This window comes from Mya arenaria, chromosome 17 (genome assembly GCF_026914265.1).
Source record: "Mya arenaria isolate MELC-2E11 chromosome 17, ASM2691426v1".
In the NCBI taxonomy this organism is placed as follows: Eukaryota; Metazoa; Mollusca; class Bivalvia; order Myida; family Myidae; genus Mya; species Mya arenaria.
In genome coordinates this window covers 54,149,332-54,174,949 of record NC_069138.1, presented here as the reverse complement: position 1 = coordinate 54,174,949, position 25,618 = coordinate 54,149,332, and the positions used below count along the sequence as shown (strand labels likewise).

Below are 25,618 nucleotides of genomic sequence, written 5' to 3'. Positions count from 1 at the left end.
AAATACAATCAAAATCATCGAACATTCTAGAGGCCTACGAAGGGATAAAACTAATGCTTTGAAATTAAATAAGCATACTTATTTGGTTAAGATTTTACAAATAACTAATCAAGTGATCCTTATCAAATTTTGAGTAGTATATAATACATGTGCACGGAGAACGCTTAATGCTTAAGGTTGTATGCTAGGACATATTGACATAAATTTGCACAGCTCTTAAATACAGATTAAACTGCATATATTAAAGCTTAATCATGAATTGCTTTCTAAAGAATGATCATTAATCGACAACTTTTCGAAAGTATCATGTTTATTTTATTTCTGATTGACTTCATTAATTGACACCACTTATAAACACCAATATTTGTGTTAAGTTTAATAACCTCATTGCACATGACGCGGTTTATCTTTTCAAGTGGGTCAACAGATTGTTGATTTTGGTAATTCATAAAGAACATAGTCATATTGTATTCATATTTCATTTCAGTACATTAGTACTTGATTCGGATCTCTGGTTTCCGTTGAGCACCTTCAGGTTTGTAGATACAATATTCAACAATGGTTAGTAAGGTTACTGAGTTGAAGTTTTTTGACACAGAGATTATCAGAGATTTCGAACGGAAAAATCCTTCCACAATCGAAAAGGCAGTGCCAAAATACTTCAGTCTCCATGCCTTCAAAAGTATATTTATTTTCAAATTATTTGTTTTTAATCAAATACTACAAAAAATAAAAAAGAGGACACATGTTTATGTTTGATAAGGAATTGCTTCAAAAAGAAATAACTGTGACAAAACAAATGCCTGTTTATTTTTAGTGTACAGAGTACTGCATTATCGATTCTGGTTTGGGGACAGTGGGTTTGTAATGCATCAGAAGAACGAACTGTTTCACTTTTGCAAACTTCATTTTTTCATTTAGGTTTTGGCACAGTTTTTATGGGTAAAACATTATATCCTTTGCTATATGACATGTTGTATTAAGTTAAATTGAGTCGATCAAATGTGTTACGGGACAGATTGTATGCACTCGGTTCTGACGAATGTGTTCAATGACCTACGCAGTGATCTCCCCTGACAAGCAGACTAGATCCCTGCCACACTGAACGATTAAAGCTGGATTTCAGCTTTACATGTACATACATTTTTTTAAATGCGTTTTCATCTCTAATTATTGGATCGTTGATTTTATAATCAAAAATTTCAAATATTCATGGTGCATTGAGGTTAAAATACAACAAAAAAACATTAATTAACCAAGACATGTTTGTCAAACATTATGCCCCGCCTGAGTGCCATGTTGTCAGGAATATTTGGACAATTAAATACAATATGCATGGACCAAAATGCCAGCTGATTTGATCTGATTACCTCAAAATCAATAGAATTCATCTACTGGTCAGGCCCAGTCTCCATGTCAATTTTGTGGAGGCATCGTTCAAGGCATTGGCGAGTTATCACTGGGACAAGCTTTGGTCTACCGACCTTCCGATCGACCGACATGTGCAAAGCAATATACCTTCTCTTCTTCGAATAGGGGTGATACATACTTAATATAATCTGAAATCTTTACCGATATAATATTTTAACAGTGATATTGTATGCGTCAGGTGACTTAGTCACGTGATTTACATGGTGGTTACTGTACTGAAGGGAAGTAACTCTGTTGAGAATGGAGTTTGGAACGTGTTGCTTTATAAGCGCCAACAGTTTTATAAATAAATTGAATGGAGGAGGATTTCTTTATCACAATTTTGTTTAAAATACGTTTGTATTGATCATATCCCCATACAATGAGTAAAGCCAGGTTTAACAATAATTTTATTATCAAAACGAGCCTTTTGCGAACTCAAATATTGTAACGAGCTTTGAAATAATTTACCACACAACATAACTACTAACACATTATATATCAAATATCTTTAAAACAACTGAAAGTTAAAACACTTCAACGTTAGAACACTGTCATCTTTTTGTGGTTCTTTCGTTTCTGTTGGTGTGATTCCATAAGGTTTTCTGACGATTTGAGCTTCTCCAAGTAGGATTCAAGAGACGAAATCTTGGTCTTCACTCTGGCTGTTACACTTTTGTCCCTTAAACAAAAATATTAACTGTTGAGGGGTAGAAGTTGTAATAAATCTTTTGACTAAATTACACATATTGGTTGACATTGGCGGTCATTCTTATTTACATGTATGAGTGTGTGAGTGTTCAAGTGTTATTGGTATCGGCCTCTCATGAAAGAGCTTGTGGTGTTCACCTCTCGAATTGGAAATCAGTAAACATACCACACCGTGATTCAAAGCAACATATTTCTTCAAAACCAAACCAAAATAGATAGGTATCAATTAAAAACTGTTGTACATTAATATTTGAAAATGATGGTATTTGTTAACTTTCACATTTATTTAACAGTATATTATTTTTTGGACTACATAAATGTAGTCAAAACAGACATAAAACATATTAACTTTTAACCACAATATACACACACCTCTCATTTCTTGAAAGTGATTCTTTTAACTTCATCAATTCCTTCTGCACTGATTTCATCTCGCCACTAGTTTTCAAAAGCTGCAACAAAAATATATCATTCTGTATATATTACATAAAATAATAGAAAACACCCTAGTTAATATATTACACAAATAACAAATCTATAGCAAATAAGCAACATTATGATAATTTACTTCATTTTTGCAACATATTTAAATAGCCTAAAGAACATACAAATCTGTGAATTCTACCAACTGTGTATATATTTTTTGTCTTTTGTTCACAAAATGCTCAATAAATTAAAAGATCTTTTAATTTATTGAGCATTTTGTTAAACATGTAAAAAAAAGGATTTGGTTGAAGATAAAACTACATCTTGCATAATCAATAACACAGACTCTTACCTGTATATTAATATTTTTGTCAGACTTTTCTTTCAAGTCTTGCTCAGATATATTCCTGTGTAATTTTGAGTGGCCTTGACCTCCATGTGACTGTTTCCCATCTCCATGGTGATGTATAAGCTCACTAAGCTTTCCTGAAAGCAAAATGTATTCAATTGGATCTTTCATTCTAAATGCCAATTCTTCAGTACCAGGCGTACCAGGCGTACCAGGCGTACATGTCAATGATGTGCTAACGAAAGGTTTTACTTACCCAATGAAGAAGAAAAAAAATGAGCATAAAGTTTATCTAATTTCATAGGCATGGTGTTTTAATCCAGCTTTATAATTATTCTTCTTTAAAGAAAGAGCAAGAATTCCAAGAACATTTTTTCAAAATAACTATACCTTTCTTTCCTCCTAGCTTCTTATTAATAAAATCAAACACGCCTGTCTTCTGCACACCAGATTTATACTGGTTCTCGAGCTTCTTGGCAAGGTTTCTGTCAAGCTTTTCCTGCCTCTTCATGGCATCAAACATATCTCGATTTCCAGAAATCTCCTTTAAGGCCATTATCTTGTCTAAAGACTTCCCTGAAAAATAGAAACTTTATAATATAACACTCAAAAAAATAATGATGTCTTGATCTAAACATGAAATCTTTGTTACTTGAAGCTGCACTCTCAAAGATTGATGGTTTTGATTTTTTTTCTCAGAATCAGCTGTTTTTTTGCATTGATGCCTTAAATTCAGTCATATAAGATGACTCACAATAGAAAAGATCTGTTGTTTTGAAAATTTCATTTTTCTTAAACATCAGTAACACTTTTAACCATAAAACATCAATCTTCGAACATAAATATTTTTAATAATAATTTTTGTAAGCAGTCCTATATCACAGATTTCCAGACATTTACACCAAAATTGGCTAATTCAAGACAAAAAAGTTGTCAAACAGTCAATCTTTGAGAGTGCAGCTTTAATAAGAAGGCTGTGGAGAAAATGCCAATGCTTTGTTTTTTTCAATCGGACGAGGTATAAATTGTCTTTTTTAAAGCCAGAGTTTAGGGCCCTTGCTGTACAATGGCAACACTTTAACTAAATGATAGTTGTATGTGTCTAACAGGTTTTTGAGTTGGTGCAAGGTTAAACATTTTGCACAAGGACAACCACAACAAAGTCTCTAAGGCCGAAGATTTTTCTTTAAAAAAACCCAGATTAGCTTATAATAACACTGATAAGCTTAAAGCAGCAGAACAAGCAAGCAATTGAGACACTGCATAATAAAAAACCTAAGCCGCATAGAATATTCTATTACAAGGATTCAGAGTTTAATACAGAATATTGACAGCATTGTTTTCACTCAACAACAATAACAACAAGGTTATAAAAGCAAAACTGCCCGATTTTCTTCAAAAAACCAACAAGCTCAGCTTTTACTGATTTCAACTTCCAATATATATTCAAATAATTCTACCTTGTGGTAACAGCTGTATGGGGACAGGCTCGATCCTTCCTTCACCATTTTTCCCAAGGCCTTGGCCGGGTATGTAACCCATCTTGGATAACAATCTGCTACCTACACCCTAAAATATTGATGTACATGTATTGCTTTTGGCAGGGTGACAATACATGTATATATTTGGATGTATTAATAATGCAAACTTCTTTTATAAATTCAAAATACTAATCATAAGCCCTAGTAGCTCAATGTTCAACCTAAGATGGATAGAGAGTATTCATAAGCTTTCAAAATTTAAATCTTAAGAAGATTTTGGTTAAAAATTGCTTTTAACGAGCCAATGTTTTGTTGCTACTTTGTCACGTTTTCTCCACAAAACAGTTCTACATCAAAGCAAAACTGATTTACCAACCTTTGTATGGGCCTCCCACTGTCCAAGGTCACCAAGGCCATGACTTGAAGGTTTCCATAGAAACACTGGAAAGTCATCCTCATCATCACTGTCATCTCTGCTGATTGGTTGATTTATAATGATGTCATCATCACCTGACTCACTGGAAGAATCTGATTCATCATCTGGAGAGGAAGACAAATTGTTTGAAGTTGTATTAACCTTCCTTTTAATACATAATGAACACATACACTGGCAAAACCATGTGAATTAAGGGGGCCATTTCATCAATAATGCTTGAAGAGAATTTCATCAGTAGTACTGCACCTCTGAAAATATCTTCCAAGTACAAAGCGCTCTTTGGATTATTGATGAAACAGCCCCGACCATGTTTCAACAGGATGATCTTAAGTATCATTACATGAGGTATCATCACCTTTTAAATGGCTTTTATATAAATATGTACAATGTCAACCATATGGTACCTTGTACTTAACCTTGAACAAATGTCATACAACTGTTTTCCCAAACTATAGCAACAACACTATCACTTGTAAAACTAGGCAAACCAGACAGAATTACCCAAAACCAATAATACTGTCTTAAGTTTTTGATTCCCTGTCTGGGCATATGTAAGTTTGGTATGTAGTCACAAAGCTGTAGTCACTAAATGTATTCTGGTTTCCCTTTTAAGAAAAGACCACAATCCGGCGCAACACTGTGCCACAAATAAGTGACCTAGCGTAACGTTCTTAACAATCGTTCAGGCGCGAAGGAGCTGGGGCCGCAGTAGGCTAGTAACGGCAATGGGGCAGCAAATACTTGATACCGATTTTCGTAAAAATCGTCTTAATATAAAATTAACATTAATACCAGTTTGACACGATATTGAATAAACACGTCACCATGTCATAATTAAACCTGTGACCATCTAGCTAATTGGCGTGTGAATGGTGTGAAAACAGTCGGCGGATTAGTAAAGACGGATAAGTGAAAGAAAAAGAGGCAACAAGACAATACTTATTTGTATCGTATTTGGTGTTTCAAAAACTCTAGTTGATTGTGATAATTGTATGTACTCGTTAAATCAGAATTTTCAATAGCCAAAACAATGTAACTCGTCACATTCAAGTTTGACTCGAAAATGGAAGTCCCAAAACAGCCTAAAAAAATTTAATTTCGAAAGAGGTCTTTTGGCACTAAAAAAATGAACACAGAGCATTCAGCTAAGGTACGGAAAAGATTGCAATGGTTCCAAAGTCACTCGTGGCTTCACTATAAAGAGGTAAACTGCACTAATTTGATAATTTACATACATTGTGAGACTGCGTGAGTACCAATATTTAAAAGCAAATAAATATACTGGTGTATTTATGATTGCACCCTAATTGTTGCTGTTGCTCATAATGTTATTTTTTATGCTTGCAGGCGACAGATTGTGCGTTCTGCTTTGCATATGTATGACAGCAATGAAAGGCGGAAGGCAGAAAGATTGGCAACACGAAGGTGTAAAATAAAACCTGAACTCACTGAAAATCGAGTCTTTTAATGCTTAAAATTGAAAAAAATCTCGAAAGGAGGGGACACCTCTCCCCAGCCCACCCCTTCCGTGGCCCCAATGTCAATTTGCTTCCTATGCGCCTGTCATTATAAAAGCAAATATATGAAACTAATTATACCTAAAGGTAAAACATCTTCCCAAAGCAAAGACAAAGGGTCGTCGGAGTAGCTATCAAATGTGACCTTAACCTCTGACTCTCCAACCTCTACAACAGTGGCCTTGTACCAGAGGTCGTCATCGTCATACCTGGCTAAACACTTGCTCTCTAACTTGATTAAACTGAAACATGAATAACAGTTGTGTTATGATGGATATATTTTTTTTACAATCTCATCATTTTATGCTAGTGAGAACATGCATTAAATGGAAGAATTTTGTTGAATTTCCAAAACGTTTTTTTTTATTATGACTGAATATGAATATTACATATTGTAACACTAGTTGGGGAATTGTCTCCATTATAATGTGTCTAAAAGTATTGCTATGTTGGTGCACACACCAATGTTTTTGTTCATATGTTGTATAACACAACTGTATGTGTCAAGAACCACAGGCCTTAAAGTAATTGAAAAGAGAGACAAGTAATTACATTAATGCAACATTTAATGACTTATTGACTTAGACTTATTGAATCCATAGGCACAACATTACATTTTAAAGACGCTATGTTTGATCGAAACTGTAGTATTCCAAGGAGGTCAATTGAGTTCCTTAGTTACTGGCCATTAATCTTATTAATATATTACACCTAACATAAAATTGTCCCTTCTTTATATATATAATCTCGGATCGGTCCGTATATCACTGTATTTTGATGAAAATCCAGTTTTATGACGTCAGCGGTCCATATTATATTTTTGGCCGGTCCGGACCTCGCCAAAAATGTAATATGGACTACTGATGACATACGATGGGTTAGTGCGGCTTGCTATTTTCACAACGGTGAAAATTTGTCGCAAGTAAACATTATCAGGTTTGTTAAATAAAACACATTTAAATCGCTTTAAAAATATTGTCTTGTAATGTAAAGTGTTCGGTATAATATAAGAAATATAACACACCACTTCGGGCCATATGGCATTATAAGGACCTGTCAGTCAGCCCCGAAGGTGAATGGACCTCGGCTAACGCCTCGGTCCATATACACCTTTGGTGGCTGACTTCTTAAATATATATATATCAATAGGTCCATCAAAGCTGATTTCACTAAAACAACAGAATGTTCGCTACCTGTGGTCAGGCTCAATGTATTCTCTCAAGTCTTCCAGTTCCACCAGATGACCGTGACTGAACCTGCACAGATAGACATGAATTTCACAAAATTAAAATGTGTACAATTCAACTGTTACATATGATCATAACTAAAATACAACTTCATTTATTCATAAATCAGGCATTTTGTTCACAATTGCAAAGAAATGTGTACATGTAAACACTTCATAAAAAATATTAAATTCATTTTTATTTATATATTCATTGTTAAATGTATGGCTACTGGGCTTGTCCCTGTAGTTTCCACTGTATTATATATTTTAAATTCCATTATACATTTCAATATTTTGAAGCTTATATGCAGGTGTACCCAAAAGGTTTGCATTGTAACTGCTGCATGGTTAACTATAAAGTACAAGCATGTGTAACAATTGGTCAAGATAGGTGAATTGTCAGTTTTTAGAAGCTCTGATGCGTTCAGTCATTAAGCAAAATGATACCTGCAATCTTGGTCAGTGAATCTACAGGAACCGGACAGGAAGTATTTACAGGGCAACATTGCGGAGTGAGTAGGGTTACTGAACATCACTTGTACCTGCAAATAAAATATTGAATGCCAATGCTTGCCAGCTATTTGTTATACATTTTTTTGAAGTCAGAGTAATGGTCGTTGTGATACATTTGCGTATTGTCTTTGTCAACACGTGTACTAAGTTGCATTTCATTATGTTGAACATCTTTTGAGTTATGGCCAAGTTTTTTTGTTTTGTTTTTCAAATAGTCTATATGAAGTCACAGTTATGGACCTTGCTATACATGTGCGTATTGCATATGGCAACATTTCTAACAAGTTTCATATGAGTATCTTTTGAGTACCTGTTTTTTGAGGTTAAAAGTTTTTTCATGTCTTTTTGTCAAAAAAGGGGTACAAGTCAATAATGATCCAAGCTATACATATGCATGTTGTCTCTGGCAACTGACAAGCTAAAAATCAGAATTTTGAATTACTGTTTACTCTTGTTTTTAATCATCAAAATGAAGAACATGATGCATTCTTACCAGTATAATGAATGATCTTTGTTTGTTTTGTTTTTCTCAAAGTAATTTGTGAAGTAATAAGAAGTCAATGCACCAATTTTATGATAATAGTCAATCTTCATCTAGACTAGTGTACATAATCAACGGTCATCATTTTACAGTACATGTCTTGATGGTCAATATAAGTGTAAGATTAATATATCACCTTTGGCATTTCAGTCTCCAAGCCTGTCTCCACCCCTGCAATCAAAGCATTCCCGTATGCCTTCTCTCCCCAGTCGTGTGCATAAGGTGCCTGACATCTCGTGCCAACAATATCCTTATAGAGATCATTAACACTCCCTCCTGATGATACATCTAATTCTTCATTACATCTATCTCGTCCTTCATACACTTTTTCTTTGAAATTATTTTTGTTTTCCGCAGAATCTTGACTTGAGGTGACATCAGTACCAAGCATCTCCTGCCAAAAAAGAATAAATCATTTTGAGATAAATTCAAGATGCATCTCCCGCAAAAAAAATTAAAAAATCATTTGAGATAAATTCCAGATACATCTGCAAAATAAATAAAATCATTTGGAGATAAATTCAGTAAACATCTCCAGCATAAAATATCGTTTTGAGATTAATTCAAGATGCATTTTCTGCCAAAAATATAAAATCATTTTGAGATAAATTCAAGATGGTGAAAATAAATAAATTAATATTAATGTTTGTAACATTTAAAAAGGTATTGCTTGCTTATTACATATATGTAAAACAAGAGAACTAAAATACTTTATACATGTAGATAAAGTTATTGCAGTTTGTATTTTTGATTATCAGTGAAGTAATTGACATGTTGCCATGGCAATGGTATGTTCTTGAATAAAGTCATTCAAATTCTAAAGCACCGATCAAATTTAAAAGGACATATTTCAGAGACTCTTTGATAGAAATTAGCACACGCCCCCAGGTAAATTGCTATCCAGGCTTGCTCAAATTCTGGATTCTATAAAGCACAAAAAATTGATACCAAGCAGCAGTACCAGAATATGGGATTGTTCATCTCCAAAGCCTATTTTTTTTAATACTGAAGACTCCTTTAAAAAAGTACTTCAGAGTTCTGCTAGTATATTTTCTTACTTCTTTGATGAAATAGTATTTGAATATAAAAATATTTCATCTCAAGCTTGATGTATGCAGAAATACTAAATATAAAACTAAACAGAGTTCATCACAGTAGCTTCTTCAATTGTGAAGATATTTGTTTAAAATGGTCTGTGTACAATCAGGACATTTGTATCTTTTTAAAACTGCAAATCCTGAAATTTCAGATATTGTAACTGAAATGTCCCCTTTCTTATAAATAAAAGCTCATATAAATAGGTTTTGCTATATGACATCAGTGCTTATAAATAATACCTGGTAATTTATTATTATTGAAGCTGTTATTAACAGATGTTGAATACCTATATTATAATGTATTTGTCTTCTTTAGAGTGGAAAACATAAGAAGGTACAATATATTTTGTAGTTGTAACAAAGTTATGAAAGAAAAAGAAAGAAAATACCTGAAATGCTGCATATTCATTATCTAAACTTGTTGATCCACTTTCCTCACTGTCATATAAACTGGCTTTTTGTTTTACAGAGTTATTCCCCTTTGAATCAGAACTGCCACCACTACCATCCCTGGAATCTATCTCTTTCAATAATTGGCTTTTCTTTAATGACAGTAGACTCCCTATAAATAAACAAAATTACTGTGAAAGCATAGCAAATAAATACTTACATTTATACAGTAAGAAAAGTAAATTATAATAAAACAAGAAAATATTATAAATTAATGTTAAGCTTAACAATTTAATTGTCTTTATTTTACAATAAATGTGAAAAAAACTTTGGAAACCACATCACAAAACAGTGCTGTTTATGTGTTTACTATGAAAGTGTACAAGAGTGTCACTGCATCAGATTACAATCACAATCAATAATTACCTTTGTTTAAAAGAATGAATAGAAGGAACCCAAGACCACATGCATTTCTTTATCCAGGTTTATCTTGTGACAAGTAAACCTTTGCATTGGTTTAACAGTTATGAATATGTATATATCAGGCAGTGTTTTTCTTTTGACAAATTGGGACCTAAGTTTTGCTTCATTTTCAATCTTAAAAACATTCATTTTCCCCAAAACTGAAAATTAATTTCCAAATCTTTGCTAAATATGCATCCCAAAACTTTTATGGTATAAACAAATATGATGTATTCTTAATTTTTTTATCACATTGAATGATTCATGATTCTTCAATCTTTGGTGTTGTTTTCTTTATCACATTCTTGTTCATTTCTAAAATAGGAACTCACAGTTTAGTCAAAATTACAATGTACACACTTTTTCAAATCCCCAATCCAATTTCCAAAATGGTGATAGAGAGGAACCTGGTCAAATAGCCCCCAAGTTAAATAGCCCTCAAGTCTAAACACCCCCATTTTGGTCAAATAGCCCCCACACTTTTGGTCAAATAGCCCCCACGTGGAAAAAAAATGGTCAAAACACCCCCAATTTGGTCAAATAGCCCCCACTCCTTTTTTATTTGAAATTATATTTGGAGGTAAGTTGTAATATTTTTATGATATGTTGCATTTACATAATTACTAATCAAACATTTATAAACTGATTTGAAGACATTAAAAATTGTTGACAATTAAAATGTTTTAAAACATATAAAAAATAATTTGCACATACCGGTATTAAAGACTTATTAATTAGAGAAAATAGGGCATCCAAACGATCACAATGAGTTAAAAAATATAAACATAAAATACACTTGGTTGAATTTATTTATTAGTTTTACTTTGTAAAGATGCTGTATAGTATACGAGTACAGATTAGTCTATCTATAATTCTATTAGAGTCAAGTCTTCAGGTTGTATAAAGAAAAAAGTTGAATTTGAAAACTATCTTATACATACACCATACCAATTTTGAATATTTGATTAAATTTAGAACAAGAAATAATAAATTGCCAGTTGAAATTGGAAGCTGGACTAATGTTGAGTATAATAATAGAGAATAAGAATTTCATCATCTGTGAGTATGTACGGAATTTTATCATATACGAAACGATATAGATAGTAAATACAGACTTAAGTCTCGTTCTCAATATTGTGTAATATATATCATATCAAAACTCTTCTGGTCATGAAGTGTGACATGAAATTTATTTAATAAAATTGAAACTTGATATAAATACTATTAATAAACAAATAACCTAATGAAATAATCCAAATGACTTGATCTATACTGATTTATTATTGATATATAATATACATTTTCCTTCAATGTTAATGTATATTGTATTGTACAATGCGAATATTTTTTACCATTCAGTATAAATGTGTATTTAAAATATGTGAAATAAATATGTGAAGAATACAATTATTTTAAAATTAAAAAAAGTTACAATTTATATCTTCTTATATTCCTATAATTTTGATGCGTAATCAATATTATAAGAAAGAAAAACAGTAAAAACTTATGACTTAGAAACATTTAAAATGTAGATTAGATATATTATTTATAAGTAATATTTAAAAATGTTTGTTATTCTTACTTGGTGAAATTGTCAGATTAATCAATACTGTATAAAATAATGTTGGTTGCACTTCGTTTTCTAAAATTAAAGGTTTAAAAATGTTTTGGAAAAACGTAAGTATGCATACATACACATAAAAAAAAAGAAAAAAGTGGGGGCTTTTTTGGGGGGCTATTTGACCAATTTTAAAATGTGAGTGGGGGCTATTTGACCAAAATGGAGGCTATATGACTTGGGGGGTTACTTGACTAGGAAGTGAGAGAGAAAAACATTGTCAGTGTGATAAGGCTTCCTGTTTGTTCATGTTTTTGAATTATATGCATTAAACTGAATGTTAAAGTTGAGTTTAACAAGGTAAATGTACCTTGTGTCAGGTTTACAAGTTCAGTGAGGTCATTTCTGAGCGCCTCTAGATCTGGACTGGATCCAGCTGCTTGGATGGCTTGCTCTACTTGATGCAGCTGAAATTTGATGTAAGTAATACATGCTATTCTTAATGTTGTTTTTATAAATTTTACGAGTATTTTTTGCATTTATTTGAAATTTCTTTTACCTGCCAACATGTCATCTTTGGAATGGCCCCATTCCCCTAGAACCAAGAGACAACACTGAACTGAAGGTTCAGCATACATACTAAATCACAGGAGCTAGTGTGTACTAAATGGAGGTCATTGAGACTTTGAATTTTGTGTACATGGTACTTAAGTAGTACTCCAGACAGAGAAACGTAACAAATGTCAAAATAATTAAAAAGTATCCCTAAACACTAGTGATGTTCCGATGATCGATTATAATCGGAAATCGATTGGTTGGGCCTGAAATCGGCGACAATCGATAGTATTTAGTTATAATCAATTATCGAAAAAAAAATAATAAAAAAAAAAATAAATAAAAAAAAAAAAAATTGTAAGTGTTCAGATGTTATCTTTAACAATATGGCTGATGAAAGCCACAATGAGCAAGGAAATGTACTTTTTTTTATACAACAACACTTAATAACTTCAATCATAGACATAAGGTATATGCATATAATGATTAAGAGTTTAATACTGTACCTGAATAAAACTACAACTCTGTTACTATCTAGTATTTTAAAAACCGATTGTTCAATCGATAATCGGTTACTTGAGTGGAACCGATCATCGATAGTAAACAGGGTTTCCGCCAGGAATTTTATAAGGCATGTCGGAAGGGGAGGGTTTGGGAGGGGTGTCCCCTCTTAACGTCGATTTTTTTTTATATTTTCGTATCCAAAATGGTGCAATTTCCTGCATTTTAAACACGTTTACAGTTATGTTCCCATGATTTAGAATTACCAACTAAAGTCCGATTAACATTAAAATTATTTGTGAAAAGGTTTAATGGTTTCTCTTCCATGATTATTGGTATTTCTCAAGTTTTCCGACAATAAAATATCGACGATATTGATCGACTCATGTTTCGTTTAGTGCGGGTATTATTTATATTGACACCGTTGACGTCACAGCAAAACGTGTAAAGCACGCTGCATGCTGGAACACAAAAGAGTCCGGAGCAAAGCGACTGCTCGTGTATTCATATTTAAAGCTGCAACAGCTAATATTTTTAAAGCCGGGTTGGCTAAATAATAACTTAAAGGGAATGTAATGTGTATTTTCAGATTTATTTATCTTTTTTCTAAATAAATTAAAAGAACGATAAAATAATCAAAGGTTAATAATAAGCAACACAAAATATAACTTTACACTTTTAAGACGGGAACGCGACTCAATTAATTACGACGACATAGCATAACCCTTGTTAATAACACAGATATCTTAACACGGTTCTCAATTATAATTTAATAATTGGTTAACAAACGGACTCGGGATTAAGAAACAAAATAAAACGACACATGATTTATGTTACCGAAATCAATTAACACTTATTGTTAACTTTGAGTTCATAGATGATTATAGGGATGAAGGTCAAAATTACGACAGTGGTGTTTTTCACACATTCCCATTCTGATAAAGAATAGGAGGAGTTTGGTTAATTGGCACTGTTGAACCTCACCGACACGCCTTCATGCTGTCGTCGATCCTGAATGGCTGATACAAATGTGGTAATAGTCCCGACACGCCTTCTGGCTGTCAGTCAACCGTTGCAACCGTTGCAATCGCAACAAAATCGTGTATTGTCAAAACTGATGATTGTTTTGATAAGGATTGTCGCTACGCGGATTAAAGCATGTCGGCATAATTAACGCGTGTCGGTAATTGGCCTTGCCAGCGGAAGGCACGTCGGGCCCGACAAGCCATAAAGGGCTGGCGGAAACCCTGGTAAAATTGCAACCGATTCCCAACACTACTAAACACTCATTATTGTGCCTAACTAGCTTAGGCTGACGTTGTTAGTAATGTCGGGGGTTGATATTTGTTAACCTATCAGGACTGATTATTTTTAAACTTTTAACAAAGAGTGACTTTTTACTATTAAAAAACCATAATGATATACTGAAATAATAAAGAATATCAATATGCATGACTGTGAGTATATGAACAGCTGAAATAATACAATTTCGCGAGCAGCTAGAACATTCGATAAGGCAAACATTTTATATAATAATTGAACTTACTTGAGATTTGTAGGTCTCAAGTGATGAATGGAGTTCCTCTTCATCCATTTCATTTCACAGATACAAGAAACCAATAACGATGATCGGAAAATTCATTTTTGGGTCGCACACAACAGTTCTCTTTAGACTAAACCCCTAAACAGCAGACAACAAAATTGGTTTACTTATCCTTAGCAATGTCCTACGCAATTACCTCCCCTAGTATATTTTTAATATACTGTATAGGTGAACTATGTTTGTTTTTTCATCCTTGGTTAATTATCAAGATTTAATAAAGTGGTAGAAAAAGTACGCATTGAAATACATGTGTTACGGTAACCTGGAATACAAAACAATAATCCTTATTCCAGTGGAAACTCAGAATTACCACCATTAAGTAAATCCTGAGACGAATAACAAATCCTAAAGTTACTCCAAAGTTAATCCGAAAAAAAAACATATTCATTGGCATTTTAATTCAAGAAAACCTATGAAATTATAAAATTTATATAGACGTATTAAGGTATCCACTTGAATATAAAGTGTTAGAAACAACTTAATCACTTAAAAAATAGCCGAAATACTCTTAAGAATGTAATTATTACAAACATATACCAAAACAAAATAAGTGAGTCTACCTTAACCGTGTGTTGTTGGATATTATTAAAAGTATTTAACATATGAAGGCAACTTGATCACTGTATTCGAAATTGAAGACATATGATTTCAGAAGCAGTACCACAAAACCAATTCAAATCTAGAATAAAATTTACCCAGACAGGGCAGTAAGCGACCGTCAAAGGTCTATAATGCCGTATTTTACACTCTGTGCATTGCAATTTCCGTACCATACTATTGGTTCAGAAATGGAGCATGGCAATTTCCGTATCACTCTAAATAGATTAACTGTCTGACATACCAATGAGCTGAATATGTTATTTGTGTTTAAAAAAATCAAAATGAAGCCTTATTTACATTTACTAAATATGTTACCTTATTGTTTCAATTTATTTTCTGCATTATGTAAACTGTGATTAACATGACATATAACATGACTCATGATCTGAAATACAATTTATTTTATCTTATCTTATCTTACCATTCGCTTAAAACGGCATACATGTATCGTACGTAAGTAATATGTTGTCTACTCATTATAATGTCGTACATTTTGTATCTGTGTCTGTAGTGGTACAGCGTAGGGCCACTTCTAGCATAACACGCTGGACGAAGAGTCACCTATTGGCATGTCTGTAGGGTACACTTATTTAAAACCCACAGCAGGACTGCGCCCGACACGGTGTTCCAATCCTTTTCTGTTTGGACGAAAATGAGTTTAAGTATTGTAGGGTAGAAGTTGGTCTAATTTTGAAATACAAGTAGTTGGAGTCCTTTTTACGAATTTTTCTACTATATTTGAGTTGATGGAACTCTATATATTTTTGCTTTTATTTGTCGCTTTTCTTCAATTTAATAACTTGTTTTGTTGTTTGCTGAAACCATTCTCCCTATTATTTTGAACAGAAGGACTAGCCTTACCTGTTTGCGGCGACCTTGGAGGCTGGCGAGCTGTAGTTTCTTCAGTATTCCCGTGAGGAAAAGTCCTTTTGTATAAAACGAGTTGCAAGTCGTTGTATTCTTTCCAGTGTATAAATACCTTTGCTGTAGAATGGATTAACCAGTTTTTGCCCTATATTTCAGTGATGAACGTATGAGTAAGTGAAATACATGTTTATTCTAAGTTTTCAAGTTTCGATTTAAAATCCAAGACTTAAGTTTGCTTTCTTGTAAATATTTGTGATTTGTGTTTCCCAGGACAAGCCCTTAGGTATGGTTAGTCCTAACTATGGGTTGGAGTCTACTTCGAACTGTTTTGTAAAATCGTAATATCTTATTGTTAAAAGAATGATGACTTCTGGTGAAAACTTACAATATAGCTCTTTTTGGCATTACATTTCATGCCCCTTAGATTTACTTCCGATGTCTATTTTTTCATATCGGAGTGTCTTCGATTGCAAACTATTATACCTGCATTGAAAACCACTCGTTAACATACTGTTTGGCACTGGCGCATTCGAGAAACTAGGATATAAATCCTTTTCTACTTTACCCATTTAGATAAAACTGGTTAACGTTTTGGTTCGGACAAAGTTGGTCACAATGTTTATCGATTGGTCACTATTTATCAATTTTTTACTATTTACCAATCACCTCATTTAAATGTTCACACTGGCCAAAAATAACATATGTACAATTTATCCAAGTTTGATATAATTTGGTGCTGGTAATGAAATATATACTGTAGCACTTTTTGCAAAATTATGATATTCAATAGCTCATAAACTCAAATTATGCATTACACATTCCACATAAATAAGAAAAAAATAACCTTATATGTAGAGGAAGAAAATATTCTTAAATGGATAATAATTGCCTTGTATTGATTTAACCAGTCTTTGATATAAACAAAGCACTTCTAAAGAGAACACGTGCAATTTATCGTAGAATTTTTAACCTATTATATATTGCAGGACCTGATTAGTGCAGTGTTTAAGTACAGTGCAACAGAAAGCACAACAAATAAAACATCCTTTTCAATGCTACGGTTCAATTTATTCGATCAAAATGAATAAATTTATCAAAATGCATAATGTATTTCCCACTTTTTTTCTGCATTTTACTCCAGAAATTATTGGTTTATTGCATGATCCAATTTTCCAGCATATTCAAATTGTTTCCACAACTGTCTATCATTCGCCAGAATCATATCCGTTTCACTGTTGTTTAGGCAAGAAACGTTTCTCTTTAAAGATAAAATAAAAGAAATTGAGAAGCTGAAGCAGTGTAATTTTTTTGAGGCAATTAAGTAAGAAGAACTCATCTCATAGTAATATTAGATGTTTTTTCGATCTCAAATGACAATATGCCGACCGCATCGATTGACAGCGCAGAACAGTTTTAATAGCATCATAACTTTGATAGTGACGATTGCATTTTTGAGGAACTTGACTTTCCAATTACTGCAAGGAAAATCGAAACAATAAGCAAAGATCTAAAGAGAAATAAAGCTTTTGCTCGTGATGAGATATTAAATTAGTATTGTATTGCTACTTATAATCGACGTTGTGTCGTCTCATTCGGTTGACATTTTCAAAGATATTTAAGACAAGCGATGTCCTTGATGTTAACAATAGTTGAATTATAACACATATTAGCTGTTTCCTTTAAAGGAATATTAAATAAACGCAATACAGAGTGAGCTGAAAATCATGATATCATTAGCGATGCACAATTCGGTTTTAGGAGAGGTCGCTGAGCTGTCGATGTTAGTTTTGTATTGAATGCTTCCATTAGTAAATTTAGTGGCAAAACTTTAAAGATGCACTATTACTCCTAAATAAGATTGAACGCATTTAAAACAATTGTTTTAATTTAGTTTAAATTAGTTTAAATTAGTTTAAATTCATTAGATTCATGTCATAAAAGTTCGGGATTAGAAGTTTACCCAGATAAAAGTAAGATTGTTGTGTTTAGAAAACGCGGTCCTGTTAAAAATGCTAAAAAGTGGTCATTCAATGGCTAAGACTTAAAAGCTTTTGAAAACTACAACTAACTATGGACAGTTTTTAATCATACTGGAACATTTATACTGAACCAATCAACACTAGCGTCGAAGGCTTAAAGGCCCTTAATGTCCTTTTTTCAATTAAAAAAACAAAAAGCCTCTTAAACCAAGTACGATATGTCAATAATTTGACGTACTTGTATTACCAGTTTTTAATTATGGTTGTGAAATTTTGGAGATTTGATTTTTTGAAAGGGTTCATTAAAGTTGTGTAAATAATTTTTACACGCAAGACAGTCAACATCGACACTGTCAATATATGGTGAATTTGGTAGATACCCTCTGTATTTAACAAGGTATATAATTTTAGTTTGTGTAAAACACTCAGTTACGATAATATCAAAGTCAGCACATTGTATAATGGGCTTGTAGTAAACTCTACGAAAGCAAAGTCTAATTTGGCTAGTAAGGTAAAGATATTGCTGGACTCAGATGTTTTTTTCATATGTTTCGATTAATCCTAGCTTTGTCGATATGAGCTCGTTCTTTTAGATTTAAAAGAACGACTTATTAAACCGTTTAAACACTATTGGTACAACTCGATGACTAACAGCCCCATTTTGTGTACTCAAAAACGGTTTTTAAAAGTTCTCTAAAATGCTCTGAGTATCTCAAAAAAATTGCTTCCAAGTATCGAATTCCTTTTACTTTATCGAGACTTTTCGTCTCACCAGATACGTATTGAATCTGGGCGTTATGGTGACAATATAATTCCTCATTATCAACGCTATTTCACCATATGTAATAGTGGTGACATTGAAGATGAGTTTTACTTTGTTTGTGTTTGTAATGTAATTGATTATTTACGTAGAACACATCTAAAACGAAAATACTTTGTTAGACCTAGCAAGATGAAATTCATTGATCATATGCAATTGACGAACTAATCCATTTAACTTAATTTGTGCAAATTTATTTCTAAAGCGTTCGAACGACGTCAAAACATTATTAATATTGTTTCATAATCAATTTCACATAGTTAAGGCTAACGTTTAATATATTTAACTCTTTCTTATAACATATATATCTTGCTTCATACATTATTATTGTTTAAACTGTACATGTTTGTCACATGATATGTCTCTGTTCGTGAGAAATAGAACATAAATATTATACCTAACGTTTGTGTGTCCACCCTGAATGTTAATTTAAACAATAACTAATAAAAAATAATGTGTAAAATACTGACTATATGTAGTAATCATATTATAGTGTCCTTGTCTCACATTCAAACATATTGGGGACACACCAGAAGGCTCCAGTACTTGTAGTACTAGAATTAGGAATAATTTCAACGTTCACGTACATTCGAGAAATTAGGATGTACATCTCTTTCTACTGCACTCATTTGTTTAAAACTGGTTAACTTTTTGGTTCGGATAGAATCCGTCACAATGTTAATCGATTGGTCAATATTAATCCAATATTTATTCTTAACCAATCAAATTACTACCATTTTCAAACTGGCCAAAACATAACGTGTACAATTTATCCAAGTTTTATACAATTGTGTGCTGGTAATTAAATATATGCCATAGTATTTTTTTAGTTTTATTCATAATCAACCGTTTATCAATATTCAAACTATGCATTACAAATTCCTAATGAATAAGAAAAAACTCTTTCTTAAATGGAAAACAATCGCCACGTATTGATTTATCCAGCCTGTGATGTATATGACACTCTCTTAAAAATACACATGCAATATATCTTAATATTGTCTAACCAATTAAATATTGTAGGACCTGAATATTGCAATTACGGTGCAACGGAGAGCACAGCAAATCAAGCTGTTCAAACATAATATTTTCAATGATTCGGTTCATTTTTATTCGATCAAAAAATCTTAAGGTTAATGAAAAGTGTTTCCCATTTCTCTAAATTGACATCAGAAATTATTGGTTCATTACGTGATTCGATTTCCAGCATATACAAATTGTTTCCATCACTGTCTGTCATTCGCCAGCATCATATCCGTTTTATTGTTGTTTAAAGGCAAAAACATTCTAACCCGTTTCAACCCTCTACTGATGCGTCTTACTTGTGTAAAATATCTAGATAAATGAATTTAAATAGTAGTCAAAACATATAAACGTTGTTTAAATGTACAAGCTAGATTAGGTAGATATTTCATTATCTACAACGAAGATCTATGCGCGAATTTGTCTGCCAGTGAATTCAGCGGGGATTACGTCCTTAGCAAGAGCATGCAGACCAGTGAGGTGGTATAAACTATGTTCGTACACGTGTCTTAAATTAATGCGTTTTTATCATTAATGGATTTAAGGCCGACAAAACGAACAGAAGTGATTATGAAAACATAATCATTTTATTTTATTCAATTATTCGCTTAGTTTGTTGAGATTGAAAATGGATATATTAAATAAAAAATGTTCATTGAAATCAGAGGTTATTAAAAAGGAAATAGTTACATTTTGAAAAGATGTTAGGTTTGTTTCCAGAACCGTGTACGAGTCTGCATATAATACCATTCACTGATTGACTAGTCTCTGTATTTCCGATTAGTTTAAACTTCAATTATGATTTCGAAGAAAATGTTTTATCAACTTATCCAAAGTCATTCTCGCTTGTATTGTGGGGAAAACGGAAGACAAGGCGAAAATCCACCGACCAAAATCTCATTTCTTATCTATGTTCTTTTTGGAGCCGTGCTAGTCGACGAAAAGACAACGGTAACATTCAGTTCATTTCAATATATTATTTATTTATATATCATACCACATTTATATAGCACTATTTTCATGGCACATGCGTTCAAAAGTGCTTTACATTTCTATACATTTTATACATACAGACATACAGCTTAAAAACAGCATCGCGTGTACTACACAAGTTGAGCATATAACAATCATTTAAAAAAAGAAAAAAAATAGATATTCATATAAGACATAAAATCAAACATATTTAAAAAAAAAATCACAAACCAAGTAAAATATCCATATATAAAAACAACAACAATGACAAGCTTTGGCATAGATGTGTCAGATATACGAAATCATCAGTTACCATATATTTTCAAAAAGAAATGAGTTTTCAGAGATCTTTTAAAAGAGTCTAAAGTGTTTGGTCTAACACAGATCCTTGCGGCACACTGTAATTCATAAGCACTGGATTGGAAAGTTCCCCATCGATGCAAACAGTTTGATAACGATCCTTTAGATAAGATGTCATCCATGCAAGTGGCTTACTGGATATCCCAAAGTAATGTTCTAGACGATAGAGCAGCGTGTTATTATCAGTAGTGTCGAAAGCCGCCGAGAGATCCAGTAACATTAGGGTTGCAACTTTGTTCTGGTCTAGAGACTGAAAAATGTCGCTCTGTACATTGAGTAAAGCTGTTTCGGTTGAGTGAAACTTTCTGTATGCAGATTGATGTTCCTCGTGAAGATTGTCCAGTGTCAAATGTCAACATGGCTGTCGACTACTCTCTCTAGAACCTTTGAAATAAACGGGAGATTGGAGACAGGTCTATAGTTGGTTAGAGTGTTTTGATCAAGGTTTGGCTTCTTTAAAAGCGGTCGTATACGTGAACTCTTAAATGATTTCGGAACGTATGCAGAATCTATAGAAGAATTGATGATTTTCTTCAAAACAGGTCAGAGTTCATCAACACATGATTTCAGTAGCATGTTGGTATGGGGTCTAGTTCACAAGATTTATTTGGAGATTTCATGATGGTCCGTTTCACTTCCTCGGATGTAGCTGGAGAAAACTCTGTCAGATGACTTTCTAACGGTACCTGAACAGATTCAATGTTTATGGCACTGGAGTCGGACAGATTACGTGCATATATATCACATCTTATCGTGTCTATTTTGTTGATGAAAATATCACTAAAATATTGTACAAGTTCCTTAGAGGATTTGTTGGAGGGTAAAACGACATCATTTGAATCACCTAACAGATGCTTAGTTACTTTGAAAAGACTTTTCTGGTCGTTGTTACATGATTCTACTTTGTCAGAGTAGAAGTTGACTCTAGCTTGTTTAAGAAGTTTATTGGCAATGGCACATTGGTTCCTGTATATATCATGGACAAGGTCATCATTGTCTGTACATTGTAGAGCATTACGTAGAGCTTCTGAGGTTTGAATATCAGTTTTAAAGGCATCAATGCCTATGGAGCGTAATTTTCTGAAAGATACAGTCTTACTGACAGGAGCAGGTCTCACTGCTAGATGGTCACGTGCTACTTTTCCAGAATTATCAGATTGACCGGGATCTGTAACATCGTTATAAGAGACTATGTTCTCGGTATCCCTGGTGATCACAACATCTAAAGTATGTCCACCAATATGTGTGGGTTAACAGACATGTTGCCGCATTCCACATGAGTCAAGGACACTGATGAACCTGACAGAATCCCTGTCAGCAGGTTTGTCTAGATGGAAGTTAAGATCATCTACAATAATGGCGTTCTTATCTTGAGTTGCATATCTTGATAGAAACACTTGCCATTCCTGTTCAAGAAAGTCGCTGGTCTTGAAACCATTTTTCTGTGTTGGTGGAGGCCTATATATCACTGCTATACGTAATGAGTAGCCATTTATGGTCATGTTGCAGTCCATGAACTCAAAGTTAGAGAAATCACTATTACAGCTTGATTTCACAATACGGATGTCTGTGGAGGTCTTGTATATCAGTGCCACACCCCCTCCACACATCCCACTACGAGGAGCATGTTTTGTCTGATGGCCCGTGGGTACATGATCACTGATACATGCTTTATCAATCGATGTACCGAGCCATGTTTCAGTCACAGCAAGTATATCAAGATTATTAGAAATGATATTGTCGCATATAGCCAGAGTTTTGTTCTTCACAGATCTTGTGTTCAGGCAACATACTTTTACATTAGTCTGGCCTTTGACAACATTAATGTTAGAACACTTGATCTTCACATTGTTTTGATTTTTCACATTGCCTGTGGGTACTTTTACACTGGGTACAATTATAATAGCGAGGATCTGTTCAGGCATGGTTTGTAAGTTGCTGATTTTGACTCCCTGATTGGTGTCCCAAACACGTCTCATTCTAGAAGTCCCCCCCTCGGGTACCTCGATACAATAGAATACCTAACTCTTTCAGTCTTGCCATTATGGAAGGATTAGGCCTAACCGTTGTTGGTTGTCCAATTATATGTAAATCACAGCTACTGTACTGTATAATCCGTGACATGTGTTTACCCATCATTGCTGAGGGCAAAATGCACTCAGATTTAAATCCAATTGAATCTATTGTTTTGTTTTTAAGTTGAAATTAGCACGAAAGCAAATTAATAATCCACATAAAATCCACACTCTTGTCACAATCATGCATTTTCATGACAATTTTCAGTCTAATACCAGCATTGGTTTTGCTGCTAAATCACAATACATTGAGAGCTAAATAAATTGCAGCCTACACCTGGCGCATAGATTTTTTACTTATTAAATTATAAAAAACATGACACACTAAATCTCATGAAATCTATTACAAATGGTCCCTTTTAGTGCTTGGCGCCAGATAGCATGTTCTCAGTTTCCATGACGCTCAAAATTGTTTCCACAGCTGTCAATCATCCATTAAATGATAGGCTTCTATTGCATCAAATGGCGTTTTAAGACAACAAAAAGTGGGCTGCACTACCATTTCCGTTTCTCATCAGACGCTTATTGTTTATAAGGATTTATCCCGACAAGCATTACGTATAGATTAGTTACCATTAATATGCATTTATCAAATTGCATGTTATTAGACCCGGGGCTTGCCTTGCAACCACTTTAATTTAATAAATGATTATCATGAAACATTATCTTGCTAAGTGTTCAAAATTATATTAATGTTTAAATGTTTAAAACCAGTAACGGCTGATTGCTGGTTTACCAAAATAAAAGTACGACAGATTTGAAAAATACTACCAGCCAATTGGACAAAAATAATTTCGAATCAGCTGCTCTTTGTATGATTTGAGTAATATATTCGTGAAATTCCACCGTAGTAGAAAGGGAAATTGTACCCCTAAACGTGTTTCGACCATCGGTTAGAAGTTGTCTTTGTTGACGGAAAGTCAGTCCAGTAAAATATTTTAGAACTTGGTACTACACGTAATAATTTAACAAAATTGGTTTAAACCTTGAATAACCAGAGAAACAAACTGAACGAAAAATCCAACAGATGAAGTCAAATATGCAACATTGTATAACAAAACTCCCACAAAAGAGATCAGGTTACACTATAAAATAGTAACCTGTAGATACTTCAAAGGATATGACATGCTAACCAAAAACACGGTCCAATAGTGTCCATAAATTCACAGATGTTTTGAAACGATAGTATCAGTGTAAATATGTATTTTCAGAAATCGTGTGGCAGTTCAAACATTTTGTGTTATACTGTACTTAACTTTTCAAAGCTTAGTGAGTATTTACCAAGAAGGTTTCGTACCAAGATATTTTGACGCTTCATACCAATCGTAAAATGAAAACCTAATGAAAAACTGACAGAATGTTCCCAACTACGAATCATTTAATATCATTACTATGCTCGAAACTTTATACAAAAAGTATAGTGTGCCCTTCTGTCCGGTTATTTTGACTGTGCAATTTCATTTAACAAATTACTGGTGGCGCTTATAGTGCTATGGTAATAGAATTGAACAAAAACACACCTATCTTTCATATGTAAAAATGTGCATAGGATTTTTGCTTGCAGTGTTATAAGATTGGTTGTCCGTTTTATTGCGTCTCGTCCTACGCATCGAAAGGCGGCATATAGCAATCGATCGCTAAAGTCCAGGGACCTCACATTTCGTTGGAATGTTGATCATGATCAACAGTTGAACCAGATTGTTTTGCAGGTTAGAGGGTCAAAGATAAACGTCGTGGTGACCTCGAGCCGTTAACACGTTTCGATCAATAACCCCCACTATTGTTGGGACCAACGGTCCTCAGGAGATGGACCCTATTGCATTTGACGTCCGTGCCTGTAAAAAGGCATTGGCCGAGGGACCCTTAACTTGGTAGACATGCTGCTCATGACCGACAGATTAAATCTAACGATTTTAAGGTCAGTGGGTTGAGAAACTGAGATGAAGTTCTTTTTTAACGGTGATGAAATATATACCATAGCATTTTTTCACATTATAAAAGTATTAATTCATTCAACAAGTCATGCATAAGAATTATTTATTACAAAAATAATCCGAACATCAATACAGTGACTATGGATAGGAACAACATATATATTATAACAATCAAACCGGCGTTGACAGTGTTGCATCCAGTCTCAATCA

General features: G+C 33.3%; 1 protein-coding gene across 1 annotated transcript; it reads right to left on the bottom strand.

Moving 5' to 3' along the window:
• Window positions 1–1,807: 1,807 nt before the first annotated feature.
• On the bottom strand, window positions 1,808–14,858 carry LOC128224242 (zinc finger CCCH-type with G patch domain-containing protein-like). Its single transcript, XM_052934035.1, has 13 exons — window positions 14,722–14,858; window positions 12,490–12,586; window positions 10,099–10,271; window positions 8,749–9,006; window positions 8,006–8,100; window positions 7,524–7,586; window positions 6,412–6,572; window positions 4,754–4,917; window positions 4,357–4,465; window positions 3,287–3,472; window positions 2,900–3,033; window positions 2,494–2,573; window positions 1,808–2,092 (listed from the first exon to the last, which is right to left on the bottom strand). Exons 1-13 carry the CDS (start codon window positions 14,767–14,769, stop codon window positions 1,954–1,956), a joined length of 1,707 nt encoding a protein of 568 aa, XP_052789995.1. The 5' UTR covers window positions 14,770–14,858; the 3' UTR covers window positions 1,808–1,953.
• Between the last annotated feature and the right edge of the window lie 10,760 nt (window positions 14,859–25,618).

What these genes read in the sequence shown, in the direction of transcription:
- LOC128224242 (XM_052934035.1), bottom strand. Translation starts at nt 14,769, where the DNA reads ATGGATGAAGAGGAACTCCATTCATCACTTGAGACCTACAAATCTCAA. An exon ending in TTGAGACCTACAAATCTCAA is followed by an intron (nt 12,587 to 14,721) that starts GTAAGTTCAATT and finishes ATCAAATTTCAG; the next exon opens with CTGCATCAAGTAGAGCAAGC. An exon ending in TACATTGAGCCTGACCACAG is followed by an intron (nt 6,573 to 7,523) that starts GTAGCGAACATT and finishes TTCATGTTTCAG; the next exon opens with TTTAATCAAGTTAGAGAGCA.